At 44.3% G+C, this 14,815-nt stretch overlaps 1 protein-coding gene across 6 annotated transcripts in view; it reads left to right on the top strand.

The window, feature by feature from the left end:
* Nucleotides 1-14,815, top strand: part of SPIN1 (spindlin 1) — a 106,258-nt gene that overhangs the window by 70,792 nt on the left and 20,651 nt on the right. For all 6 annotated transcript variants that reach the window (XM_050945960.1, XM_050945963.1, XM_050945961.1 and 3 more), the window contains one exon: nt 13,250-13,298. In XM_050945960.1, the coding sequence (XP_050801917.1) occupies nt 13,250-13,298 (49 nt within the window). The remainder of the gene's footprint in view (nt 1-13,249; nt 13,299-14,815) is intronic.

The following is a 14,815-nucleotide window of genomic DNA, read 5'->3' as shown; positions in this document are numbered from 1 at the left end:
GTGCAAAGGCAGCCTAGTTGCATGTCTGTCTGAAAATCTCTCCCTTGGTTCCATCACTGGGATTCAGTACTTACTTAAGAACATAAGAATGGGCATACTGGGTCAGATCAAATGTCCATCTAGCCCAGTATCCTGTTTTCTGACAGTGGCCAATGCCAGCAGCTTCAGGACATGATCCCTGGTTGAGCTCCCACATGCTACTGCAGTACCAAAAAAGCCACAACAGAAAATAGGGTCCCTTCACACCTTTTTAGAACAGTTTTCAGTTTAAGACCATGATATATGGGTTCGCATTCAAGCATACGGACCATCTTCCACCAGGAGTTCACAAATACATGAAGCAAGTCGGGAATATGGCAACTATCCTTCTTAATTTTTAACGTCATTTTAAAATTATGAGAATTGATGTTTTAAGATCCTGGGTACTTTAAGCACTTTTTTTTTAGTAAAAGGGAAAAAATGGTTTGTCATATAACTGATTAGTTTTTACCGTCTCACAAAAAAACCATGTTCCTATGGCAGTTGGGGGAAGAAGGGCATATTTTTAACAAGTATGCCACTTTTGTTGGTAAACCTCTATCAACTTTTTCTAAAGGTTCAATAATATGGTTGCATATCATTTGGATGTGTGTTTTTTTTAACACTTCCTTTCCTTCCCCTACCCTATATGTGTGCACACTTTTGTATTTTGCATTGTTGTACATCTGTAAGGATTATTAGTATCTAATCTTTTAGCTACAGCTAGTATATTGTCTAGATGTGTGCTGGTGGTAATGAAAAGTGTTTCTCTTTTCATAGTGGGGGAGAGGAATGTGTCAGAGTGGTTACAAGTGTTTTTCTCCCCAAATAATTGGCTGCTACTCTGAAACTTGTTCAACAATATGAAGATCTGCAAGATGCTAGCAGAACTCAGGATATATTTTGCTAGTTAAGATTAGGTAGTTTAGCAACTGTAACTTCCCTAATTCAGTTGAGCAACAAAAGAGGCAGGCAGGCTGATAACACTAATAATAAGCAAATAGTAGTTCTGGTCTTATGTAAGGGTAAAACTGAATGATGTAAATGGAAAATGGCTGTAAATACTGAGAAAACTTCCAATAGCTACTTCTGAGGGCATTCTGCCCCAGAAAATTAAAAATTCTGTGCACAGTATTTTAAAATTCTGCAAATTTTATTTGTCAAGTAAATGTGGAGGCTCCAGCATGGCATTGGGGAGCACAGGCCACTGGCTGCACAGAGGTGGGAGATCACTGTGCAGCTCCTCCCTGAGACAGTGACTCAGTGGTGGGGCTGCACCCAACCCTGACAGAATGCAAGGACCTGACCTGCTCCAGAAACACCCTAGGGCCCTGCCCCCGTGTGTGGGTAGACACACCCAGCAGGGCAGTATCCAAGTGTGGAGGGGCTTAATGTGAAGAGATCCAGTTGTGGGTTAAGAGGGTTCTGAGTGGGGCAGTCTAAGTGCAGGTGGCCGGTGAGGGATCTGGGTGCAGGGGTGGGATCTGGGTGCACTGGGGCTTGTCGGGGGTTCTGAGTGCAACTGGAATGGGAATACAGGTGAAGGTGGCTGGGGCTCAGCAGGGGGAAGGGGTGGAATTGGGGGGGGATAGAGCTTGGCAGGGGCTTCTGGATGTTGGGGGCTCAGTTTGGGGTCCAGATGCTGAGGGAGTGGGGCTGGGTGGGGTGGGGATTCAGGTGTAGGGGAGGTTTTGAGTGTGGGAGGTGAGACTTGGTGGGTGGATCTGGGTATGAGGGCATCTGGATGCCCAGGGGTTGGGCAAATGCAGGAGCAGCTCCCTGCACAGGAATCCCTCCACCTGCAGCTGAGGAGCGATGGATGCAGGAATCGGAGGGGGGGGGCAGGGAAGGGAAGTTTACAGAGCTTACTGCAGCCAGGGGAGAAATCGGGGGGTGGGTTTGACCCAGCCCCGGATGCCATGCAGGGGAAGAGGAGGTCTCGTGCTCCCCAGCCCAGCTGTGACTAGCAGCTGAGCCCTGCTCAGGGTAGGAACCACCAGCTGGGTTTTCCCCAATCCTGTCTCCTGCCCCAGAGTGATTTGGGGTACCTGAAACATACTGCCAGGAAGCGTCGCACAACTGCTTTTTTTGCCTTCCCCATCAGAAAGTCATTTTTATGCAAGGAAGCAAATAAATCTGGGGGGGACACAAATTCTACGCATGTGGCACAGTGGCGCAGAATTCTCCCCAGGAGTAAAGAGCTTAGGAAATGGTGGATCAAGCAATCATCTGGTTAAAGCCTTTAACTTGTACTGATTTTGAAAGTTAAATGTTAAATTGTTTGGGAATTTCTTATAGTTTGGAATCTTTCAGGAAAGTCGATGAAAAAGGTAGAGAACAAATGTGTGGCAGTCACCCTCAAGGGAAACAAATGTGTAGGGTTTTTTATACTGGTTTTACAACATTGTTTTAAGCCATAGAGGCTGTGGCGAATTGAGCATTCTGTCTGTACCATTTCTGAATTGCTTATAATTTTTAGAAATTGTATCATGAAATTACTGTGTCATGGAAGAGGGTATCAGAGCAGTGGAAAAAAATACCAAAAGGCTGAACAAAAGAAGCAGATGATGCCAATGGGGAGTCTATAAAGGGACTCTCAGTAAATGATCAGATTTGTGAAAGAACTGTGGGTTTTGTGATAAAAACATGAAATTTTGCCACAATCTTGGAGCATGACCTTGTGACTTGGATTTTCATTCATACCACATATAACAAATTCTGAATAAGGTAGAACAGTTGAAAAAGTCCATAGGATGAAAATTGGTCAGGATATCTGGCAAATAATTACTGCAAATTAATACGTTCACAGAAATAGAGATCAGTTCTTTAATAATTCTTGAAGACAAAGTGACTAAATGGGAAGATGTTTCATCCAGACCCAGTGTCTCTGCACTTTGTAGCTTGGATGTTTGCTACCTAATTGATGGGCAAAATCTTGTTCCAGGGATGTCCAGAGCATTTGATAGATAGTGGGAAGGAAGGACTCCAAGATTGACCTACAGTGCCAACTGGAAAAGATTTACCATTTGCACAGAACCTCAGCATACCTCACCATTCCTAATGGACCTTTCCATTCATCCTCTCAATGAAATCATCTGGACTGTCAATTTGTTCTATAAAAGTTCAACTAGTAACTGTATGTGCCTGTCATCAGCAGATTCAAAAGCACAGAATATTTTCACCCTTTACAGTGTCTAGGTTTCTAAAGAGATTAGTACATGTATTCTCTCCAATTTGAGATCTCCTTCCCTAATGGGAACTTAACATGATGTTAGCTGATCTGGTGGGTCCCCCATTTGAATCATTGGCTACATGTTCATTACATCACCTTTTAAACATTGTTTTTGATCATTACTCTCTCTAGAGTGGGAGAGAAATTAAAGCTTTAACAGCAGGCCCACCATTTACCATTTTTCATAAGGATATGGTCTGTCGAGTCTCATTTAAGGTGTCTATCCAAAGTAACTTCTAATTTTCAGGTTAATCAAACTGTTAATTTACCTGTTTACTTTTCAAAACATAATTCTGAAAAGTTACGCTGAGACATTAACATATTCTTTATTTAGTTGCAGAACTAAGACACCCTGTATCTTCTAGTTTATTAATTGCTTATGTCAAGAGAATGAAAGGTGAAGCAAGTTGTTCCCAGAGGTTATCCAGATGGATTTCATACTGTATTTCACTAATATCAAATAGCTAAACTTAATCTTTCTTGCCCAGATAAAAGCTTACTCTATTAGAGATCACACTACATCTGCAGCTTTTTAGAAATGTCCCTGCTGCTTAAAGTTGTAGAGCTGCCATCTGGAGTTCAATTCATATAGTCACAAAACACTGTGCCATCCATTCAGACCTTACGCTTGCTTTGGCAAAGTGGTCTTTTAGTCATTATTTGGTTAAGACTCAAGTTACCCACAAGCACGAGATTTCTACTTGAGTCACCAAGAGCAGAATACGTATGGACACGCACTGAAAGAAGAAAAGACTTGTTACTTACCTTACACTAACTGTTGCTCAAGATATGTTGTCTGTGTATTCCATGACCTGCCCTTCTTACCCTGCTATATCTGAATCTGTAATTACTTGGATTCTGGTTGGCAAAAAGAATTGAGAAGTAGTTGGACCATTTGCCCTTTTATACCTTGGGGTGGAGAGGTCATTGAGGACATTTAAGGTGCAGGCAGGGGCCAGGGTTCTGATCTCCGGTTCATGTGCACCAAGAGTGGAATATATAGACAACACATCTCAAACACCAGTTATTCTGAGATAAGTAACTGTCTTTTCCTATACCAACCAGATATCACTGAGCTTTATTTTTTTGTTTGTTTTGGTTTTTAGGTTTTTTTTGTTTAATCTCCAACTTTAAAGTTATACCATTTTTTAAAATAGCTTACCCTGGTACAAAATAATTAACTGCAGAAGACTAGGAGTAACCAATTAAGGTAACTTAATATTCTGTTACTCTGCATTCAGTTAATGACAATATTAACGGGAAAACTTTGTCTTGTGGGTCAGAGTTAACTTTATACATCCTAGAAACACATTTAATTTTTCAGTGTCAGTATTGTTAATTGATGGGTATGAACTAAAAAGATAATAAAATATTTTGTCAGCTGCCTTAACTGGTCATTTCCAGTCTCTTTAATGCTGTTTTAAATGGCCATGCAATAAATATGTATTTTGTACAGTCATGTTTACCTAAGTAATTTTAATGTTTTTACGTGGGAGTAGAATGAGTGTGGAATATAGGTTTTTCAGGTTACTGCAGAAGTTTGAAAGAACTTGATCTCATGGTACAATAATTTTATTTCCTTTACAAACACCCATATATTCCAATGATGATGATTATTCTTACTGCTTGGGCTGAATAACCAGAAATTAAATTTTGAACTAGTCAGCTGGAGGCACTGAGAGTGAGAAGTTAACTTGATGCCTTAATTTCACATTGTACGGTATTTGTTCCTTACCACTCTTGGTGTTCAAACAGATTTCATGAGTCAATTAAATATCTTAACTAAGTTTTGTTTCTCTAAATAACTTGCTAGAATGGAGGTTAGTAATACGGCCTAACATTTTGGGCCTATATGCCTACTTAAGACGGAAGCAGTCAGGTTTCAGATATCTAAGAGACTGTCACTTCAGATTTTCTTTTATTTGAATTTCTGATTAACAAAAATGACCATATAAAAATCCTGTGGTTTTTTTTTTAAATTAGTGCTGTTTAACTTTTTCTGTAAAATAATTTTATTTCTGCATTGGGACTCCATTATTTTTTGTTTATGAACCAACATGGCAGGCTTAAACTATATTTCAATAAGTATTAAAACTTCAACACTTGTTCAGAAGCAACTTAGTTTAATGGATTAAGCACAGGGTTAAGAGTTGAAAATCTAGGGTATTGTCCCAGTTTTGCCACTTACTGTGTGACCAGTGATGGGCAAGTAAATCCTCACTGCTTATGCCTGTAAAATGAGAACAGTACTTAACTTTATAAAGGTGTTGTCAGGTTCAACACTGCGAAAGTTGACCATCACAAGTACTGTGACACCACACATAATGCTGATATTAATTCTGTATCATATATTCTAAATTTACGAACATAAGGTTGGCCATATTGGGTCAGTTCCTCAGGTTGACTGTGCGTTGTATGAAGAAGTACTTCCTTTTGTTTGTTTTAAACCTGTAGCTTATTAATTTCATTGGGTGACTCCTGGTTCTTGTGTTATGTTGTGATAAAGAGTAAACAACACTTCCTCATTCATTTTTCTCCATGCTGCTCATGATTTTATAGACCTTGTGATGGGGCAAGGCCAGATGGCTACAGTAAAGTGCTGAGGAACAGGTATGTTAGCCCTATGCTAAACAAATCATTAGTACCATGGTAACCAAATGGCAGTTGCTCCAGGTTAATCAAGGCACCTGGGGCCAATTAAGATCTTTCTTGAAGGCAGTGGAGATAGCTACATTGATTAGAACACCTGCAGCCAATCAAGGCAGGCTAATCAGGGCACCTGGGTTTAAAAAGGAGCTCACTCCAGTCAGGCGGGGAGGAGCCAGAGGAGAGGAAGCGTGTGTGAGGAGCTGGGAGCAAGAGGCGCAAGGAGCTGAGACTGAGAGGGTGTGCTACTGGAGGATTGAGGAATTATCAGACGATCAATCATTATCAGACACCAGGAGGAAGGTCCTGTGGTGAGGATAAAAGAAGGTGTTTGGAGGAGGCCATGGGGAAGTAGCCCAGGGGATTGTAGCTGTCATGCAGCTGTTACAGGAGGCGCTATAGACAACTGCAATCCACAGGGCCCCGGGCTGGAACCCGGAGTAGAAGGCGGGCCCGGATTCCCCCCAAACCTCGCAACTCCTGATCAGACACAGGAGGAGTTGACCCAGACTGTGGGTTCCACCAGAGGGGAAGATCACTGAGGTGAGCAAATCCGCCAATAAGCGCAGGACCCACCAAGGTAAACGAGGAACTTTGTCACAACTGGTGTCAGGGTGGGGATTTTTGGTGTGCACAGCGCGGCAGAAGAAGGAGGGTGATTAAAAAAAAAGAGTAAATTTTTTTTTTTGTCACCACAATGGATCACGTAGTGCGGGCACTGATACAAGCCATGGTGGCCCAGCAGGAGGCAACCCTTGTCCAGGCAGCCACCCAGCAAGAAGCAGTGCCGCTGCAGCAAGAGACTAATCGCCTGCTGATGGACTAAGCTGCTCAAGACCGAGCTATATTGCGGGAACCGGTAAACCAGGTAAAGACCCTCACAGAGCTGAACTGTGGCCATGATGGGACGCGGCTCATATGGGCTAGCCATTGGCTGCAGAAAATGACATGGGAGGATGATGTAGAGGCATACCTTCTGGCCTTTGAGAGGACAGCCCTACGGGAGGCCTGGCTTCGAGATCAGTGGTCTGGCATCTTTGCCCCATTCCTGTGTGGGGAGGCCCGGAAGGCCTACCATGATCTGCCTGAAGAAGCTGCAGCAGACTACTCCCAGCTGAAGGCAGAGATTCTGGCCAGATCTGGAGTAACGACCTCAGTGCAGGCCCAGCGCTGTCATGAGTGGAGGTACCAGGAAGACAAAACCCCGCCATCCCAATTGTATGACCTCATCCATCTCGCACAAAACTGGCTGCAAACAGAGTCCCGGAGTCCGGAAGAGATACTAGAGGTTCTGGTCATTGATCGGTACATGAGGGCACTGCCACCAGATCTCCGCAAATGGGTAGGCCAGAACGATCCATCCACCTATGATGAGTTGATCACGCTGGTAGAAAGACGCATGATAGCCAGGGAATTGACCCAACAACCCAAGGAAAGCCCCTTTCGTAGCAAACACCCAACCTCAGCCCTGGAAGGTGGGACAGCCAACCCCCTGGGGAGTCCTAGGTGGAGGAAGAGGAGGGCTGAAAACCAGCAGAGACTCCAGAAGGAAGAGATTGGCCTGAGTGGGGGGAACCCTGGGACTAAACCCCCTAGCCCGCATGACAGGAGAATAATTAGAAACAATTGTAGATGTTATGCATGTGGGGACTGGGGACACATAGCAGCACAGTGTCCCAGCACCGAGGAGCCTATGCAGTGCAACTTGGAGGATTGGGAGGTCCCAGGCGCCCTTATCCACCTTGCAGGCGTTGCATTAGCCCCGCATAACTACACCAGGCTGGTGAAGATAAATGGAGCAGAGACTGCAGCACTTGTGGACTCGGAGAGTGCTATCATGCTTATATCGAGTAAGCTGTTAAAAAGTAGCCAGCTGCTGCAAGCCAAACGCATAGCAGTGACGTGTGTGCATAGGGCCGTGAGCCATTACCCCACCATCTCAGTGGAGATAGAGGTTCAGGGGAACCCCATTAAGGAGACAGTGGGCGTAGTTCCTAAACTCCCATATCCTGTAGTTATTGGGAGGGACTATCCAGGTTTGATAAGTTACTCCCCCCGGAGAGGCTGGAGGGAGGTGGAGACCGTGTTGGCAGTGACTCATCGTTGGGGGAATGTCAACTCCCAGTGTTTTCTGAGTTTTCTCAGGATCTATTCTCAGCCCCCTAGAAGGCCCAGAAAACAAAAAAAGAAAGGAAGGCCGTGAAGGCTTTGGGAACCCGGATCCTGACCCAGGGCCAGAAGACTGCACTAGTAGGCAGATGGATACGAGCAACCATCAGAGAAACCACCAAGACGGAAGGTGAGCCAGAGGCTGGCCCAGCCGTGATGGCGACGAGCCGTTGGAAGAAGCAGCAGCCAGCCCCTGGGAGCTCAGTCAGGTTAGTCCTGGGAGAGAGACTTTCGGACGGGACCAGGCAGAGGACCCTTGATATGATAATGTCAGGAAAGAGGTGGCTGAGATAGATGGGATACCAGTGGAGGGGAAGGTCCAGGGTCCAGGACCCTACTTTATAGTGAAGAAAGATCTCTTGTACCATGTGGTGGAAATGCAGGAGCAGGAGATACATCAACTTCTGGTGCCACGAAAACATCAAAAAGCCATATTGAGCCTCGCCCACGGTCACCTGTTTGGAGGACACTTAGGGGTAGAGAAGACCCAGCCAGGATCCTGCGGAGGTTCTTGTGGCCAGGAGTACATGAAGATGTCAGGCGATACTGCACCTCTTGTCCAGAGTGTCAGCTACATAGCCCTCGCCCACACTTACGGGCTCCTTTGATACCTATTCCAATAATAGAGGTACCATTTGAACTCATAGCCATGGATCTGATTGGGCCCCTAGAGAAGACAGCTCGGGGCCACCAACATGTGCTGGTTATATTAGACTATGCAACCCGATACCTGGAAGCCATCCCCCTAGGCAACACAGCTTCCAAGACAATAGCTAAGGAGCTAGTACAGATCTTTTCCCGGGTTGAGCTACCCAAGGAGATACTGACTGATCAAGGGACACCTTTCGTATCCAAGTTGATGAAAGATCTCTGTTCATTGCTCCATGTACAAGCCCTGCGGACCTCTGTATACCACCCACAAACAGACGGTCTCGTAGAAAGGTTCAATAGGACCCTCAAGGCCATGATCAGGAAAGTGGTGAGCCGGGGTGGGAAAGACTGGGATACCCTATTGCCTTACCTCATGTTCGCCATCCGGGAAGTTCCACAAGCCTCTACAGGTTTCTCTCCATTCGAACTACTATATGGGCGCCACCCCCGAGGCATATTGAATATAGCCAGAGAAGCCTGGGAAGAGGAGCCAAATCCTGGAAAGAACATAGTCAAGCATGTACTGCAGATGAAGGATCAGATAGCCCAAGTTACACCTATTGTAAGGGAGAAAGCACAAGAGACCCAACAGACCCATTATAACCACCAAGTAAAGCTTCGACGGCCCCAACCAGGGGATCGAGTAATGGTCCTGGTGCCCACAGCAGAAAGCAAGCTGTTGGCCCAGTGGCAGGGACCCTATGAAGTGATTGAAGCCATGGGAGAGGTAAACTATAAGGTGCGGCAGCCAGGCCACAGGAAACCGGAGCAAATTTACCACATCAATCTTCTAAAACCTTGGCATGATCGAGAGGCATGCTTAGTCACCCAGGAGACCCAAGAGGATAACTTACAAGAGCAGGTGAAGATATCGCCTGACTTGACGCCAATCCAAAAACTCGAGGCAGCCGACAGGATTAATTGCAACCGATATGTGTTCTCTACAAAACCAGGGTGGACGACTGCGACCTATCATCATTTGGCACGATCCCCGGAGCCAAGGTAACACTGAGACCCTACCGAATCCCAGCAGCCAAAAGAGAAGAAATCAAGGCCGAAGTAAAGAAAATGTTAGAATTAGGCGTTATTGAAGAATCCTACAGTCAGTGGTACAGTCCAGTCGTTCTAGTGCCCAAACCTGATGGTACCACGAGATTCTGTAATGACTTTCGCCGACTGAATGAAGTATCCCAATTCGATGCATACCCCATACCACGCATTGTCGAACTGGTTGACCGACTGGGTAGTGCCCTATTGTTGACTACACTGGATCTGACAAAAGGGTATTGGCAGATTCCCCTGACCAAAGAAGCTAAAGAAAAGACAGGGTTCTCCACCCCAGACGGGCTATTCCAATATACTGTCCTCCCTTTTGGGTTACATGGGGCCCCAGCCACATTCCAGCGCCTCATGGATAAGCTGCTGTGCCCCCATACTAGTTATGCAGCTGCATACCTAGATGATGTCATCATCCATACGCCAGACTGGGGAACCCACTTGGAGAAACTTGAGGCCGTACTACGCACCTTAAGGCGGGCTGGCCTCACCGCTAATCCTGCTAAATGTGCCATAGGACTAGCAGAGGCTAGGTACCTGGGATATATTGTAGGAAGGGGTATAGCGAAGCCCCAAACTAATAAGCTAGAGGCAATTCAAAACTGGCCCCAGCCGACCCGAAAGAAGCAGGTCCATGTGTTCCTAGGCATGGTAGGCTACTACCGATGTTTTATTCCCCACTTCACCAGTAGGGCATGTCCTCTAACGGACCTGGTGAAGGCCCGAGGTCCAGACATGGTGAAGTGGACCGACGCAGCAGAGGGGGCATTTTTAGAGCTTCGGACAGCCCTCTGTAATGACACCATACTCATAGCCCCGGACTTTACCAAGGAATTTATTTTACAGACAGATGCTTCTGAGGTGCGGTTGGGGGCGGTTCTGTCACAAATGATTGGAGAAGAACACCCGATCCTCTACCTAAGCAGAAAGCTGCTCTCAAGAGAACAGAAGTATGCAGTAGTCAAGAGAGAATGCCTTGCTGTCAAATGGGCCATGGAGACGCTGCGTTATTACCTCTCAGGCCGGCGATTTACTCTTGTGACGGACCATGCACCCCTCCAGTGGATGCAGAGAAATAAGGAAAAGAATGCAAGGGTCACCAGGTGTTCTTATCCCTCCAACCATTCCAGTTTCGCATATGGCACAGGGCTGGATGCCACCACTGCAACGCTGATGGTCTTTCACGAGCACACTGCCTGGTGTCCCAAGTTGCCCAACCCTATGGTGTTGAGCAGAGGGGGAGTATATGTGATGGGGCAAGGCCAGATGGCTACAGTAAAGTACTGAGGAACAGGTGTGTTAGCCCTAGGCTAAACAAATCCCTAGTACCATGGTAACCAAATGGCAGTTGCTCCAGGTTAATCAAGGCACCTGGGGCCAATTAAGATCTTTCTTGAAGGCAGTGGAGATAGCTACATTGATTAGAACACCTGCAGCCAATCAAGGCAGGCTAATCAGGGCACCTGGGTTTAAAAAGGAGCTCACTCCAGTCAGGCGGGGAGGAGAGGAAGCATGTGTGAGGAGCTGGGAGCAAGAGGCGCAAGGAGCTGAGACTGAGAGGGTGTGCTACTGGAGGATTGAGGAATTATCAGACAATCAAGCATTATCAGACACCAGGAGGAAGGTCCTGAGGTGAGGATAAAGAAGGTGTTTGGAGGAGGCCATGGGGAAGTAGCCCAGGGAGTTGTAGATGTCATGCAGCTGTTACAGGAGGTACTGTAGGCAACTGCAATCCACAGGGCGCCGGGCTGGAACCTGGAGTAGAAGGCGGGCCCGGGTTCCCCCCAAACCTCGCAACTCCTGATCAGACACTGGAGGAGTTGACCTAGACTGTGGGTTCCACCAGAGGGGAAGATCACTGAGGTGAGCAAATCCGCCAATAAGCGCAGGACCCACCAAGGTAAATGAGGAACTTTGTCACAACCTCTATCATATCTCTTCTTAGTCGTCTCTTTTCCACTCTGAATAGTCCCAAGGTCTTTTAAATATCTCCTCATATAGAAGTTATTACATACCCTTAATCATTTTTGTTGCCCTTTTCTATAGCTTTTCCATTTCTAATATATCTTTTTTGAGATGGGATGACCAAGACTGTATGCAGCATTCAAGGTGTGGGCATACCATGGATTTATATAATGGCATTATATAATCTATTTCTATCCATTTCCTAATGGTTCTTGACATTGTTAGCTTTGCTGACTGCTGCTGCACACTGAGCGGGTGCTTTCAGAGAACTATCCAGAATGATTCCAAGATCTTTCTTGAGTAGTAATAGCTAATTTAGACCCCATCATTTTGTATGTATAGTAGCAATTGTTTTCCAATGTGTAGTATTCTGCATTTATCAACATTGAATTTCATCTTCCACTTTATTGTCCAGTCACCTAGTTTCATGAGATCTCTTTGCAGTCTGCTTTGTGCTTAGCTATCTTGAGTAATTTTGTATCTGCAAACTTTGCCACCTCACTGTTTACCCCTTTTTTCAGATCATTTTTGAAGATGTTGAACAGCACTGGTCCCAGTACAGATCCCTGGTGGACTCTGTTTACCTCTTTGAAAACTGGCCATTTATTCCTACTTTATTTTCTGTCTTTTTAATCAATTACTGATCTATTAGAGGACCTTCCCTATCATCCTATGGCTGCTTAGTGTACTTGTCAGAGGCTTTCTGATAATCCAAGTAGACTATATCCACTGGATCACCCTTGTCCACAAGTTTTGTGACCCACTCAAAGAATTCTAATAGATTAGTGAGGCATGATTTCTCTTTACAAAAGCTGTGTTGACTTCCCCCATCTAATCGTGTTCATCTAGGTGTCTGATAATTCTGTACTGTACTATAGTTTCAACCAACTTACCTGGTACTGAAGGTAGGCTTACTGGCCTGCACTTGCTAAGATCACCTCTGGAGCCTCTTCTAAAAATTGGTGTCACATTAGCTATCTTCCAGTCATCTGGTACAGAAGCTGATTTAAGTGATAGGTTACATACTATATCTAGTAGTTCTGCAATTTTATATTTGAGTTCCTTGAGAACACTTAGGTGAATACCATCTGGTCCGAGTGGTTTATTACTGTTAAATTAATCAGTTTGTTCCAAAACTACCTCTCTCGACACCTTATTCTGGGACAGTTCCTCAGATTTGTCACTTAAAGAATGGCTCTGGTGTGGGAATCTCCCCACCATTGTTGTGTTTGGAATTTGAACATACAAATCTTGACTACAACCACTATCTGTTTTATTCTGACATCTGAGTAGAAGTTAAAAGTGTATTTCATGCAAGTTTAGCTCCAGAAGTGTATTAATTCTAGGATTTTAACTCAGGATACTTACATTCTTGTTAGATATTTAACTCCCATAGAATTTGCAGCACTTCATCTATATCTTGGCATTCAAAACAGCAGCCTTTCTTAGCACTCTGCATGAACCTAATCTTTTCATTTCTCAGTCATTTATGTGGTGCTTTCTCTGTTACAGGGCATGCAGGAGTGTCTGCCAGCATGATGAAGAAGAGAACTTCTCACAAGTAAGCTATTTCTAAAACTTATTTTTATAAATTTCAACTGTTTGTACTTCCCAGTGTAGGGTTTGTTACCCAGAATTACCTGGTTAGAAACATGTGTTTCTGTTCTTACTACTGCTGTTCCAGCCTTTACTTTTTGTTCTAGGAACAGTGTGGGATTGTGTTCAGGTAATATATATCCACTGGCAGATATACACTTGTTTTCTACACTGCTTTTGCTCACATGCTTGCTTTTTAAATTTACTGATGTTTGAATAGCACCATCACTTGAGAAACAAGAGCATGTGAATAAAATGCTATAGCTTGCTTGAAGACGTTAGGGAGAGGAAGTAGCAAGGAAAGACTATAGTATCTTCATTGCCTAAGCGGTGTGTTGTGACTAGGTCAGTATAAAGCTATTCTCATCAAGTATTTTTACTGATGACTGCATCTGGAAAATAACCTCAGACATATAATAGATTTCTTATTACTACTTGTGTTCCAGTAATTTCATTTCAAATACACTTTTGTCATGGAAATTTCTCATACTTATTTTTTCAAATGTGGTGATTGGAAATACTGCAACACTTTATAAGGATGCTTTATTTTTTGTTAGGGGTTTCTCGTCACCCTCCACACTCTCATCGCTCCCAAAAAAAGGGGATTAATTTGTTGTTCACCTTGTGATTTTAAGAGGAAGTAGATGATGGAAAGAGCTAGTCTGAGGGAGGAGAAGGTATGATAGTCTGGACATGTTTGATCTCATTGTTTTTTAAAGCTAAATAGGTTGAGTCTGGCTAGTTTTCTGATGAGACACTTCGAAGACAAAAACTGAATGAATGCAGGTGCATTGTATGACTATTAATCATTTTTTCTAAGTGCAAAAAACTGTTTGTTCTTTTTCAGTGTACACTCTTCTACAAAATAGTATGTGACAATCCAGGGTTGCCAATCATCAAATGTATTCCTCAGTGTTGCATCCAATGTTCAAACAGATAGAGGAATAGATCACAGAACTAACAATTAGTGGAAGCTTGGGCATGACTCTGTTATATTTTATATGCAAACAGAATGTACAAAGTACACAGTGTTTTGGCTGTTTCTCTATGCAATCATATTAGATGTTTGTCAGTTGGTATCCTTTCTAAAAGTGGTAGTTTTGGTAAGCCCATTCAATGAGTAATTCTCTGAGCACCTCAGGAGCAGCCTCTCAGCTTACAGGAGGATGGCATGAGTCTTCTGATAGTGGGGATGTTTCACTCTGTTACCTTTTTAGGTGGTACCTTTCTGTGACCCATATATGTTTGCGAGTCAGGTCAGACATGGGAAAATATAGGCATGTTAGGTCAAAGACCCTAGTTGGTACTCCTCCATCCTTGCAACTCTCATTTTATCATATGGACAGACTGCTTGGCCTCTCTGGCCCCATGGCCTTATTTTAAATGAAAATATTCCTCAGCTTCAGTGTCCAGAGCTAAATCTCCTTCACCCTCAGATCTGCCTATCATGCAAAAGCAATCACAGCAATCTGTAAATATTGT

The sequence above is a fragment of the Gopherus flavomarginatus genome, chromosome 3 (genome assembly GCF_025201925.1).
Source record: "Gopherus flavomarginatus isolate rGopFla2 chromosome 3, rGopFla2.mat.asm, whole genome shotgun sequence".
Taxonomy (NCBI): Eukaryota; Metazoa; Chordata; order Testudines; family Testudinidae; genus Gopherus; species Gopherus flavomarginatus.
Note: the sequence above shows the minus strand (reverse complement) of the source record. Positions and strands in the feature narration are given on the sequence as shown.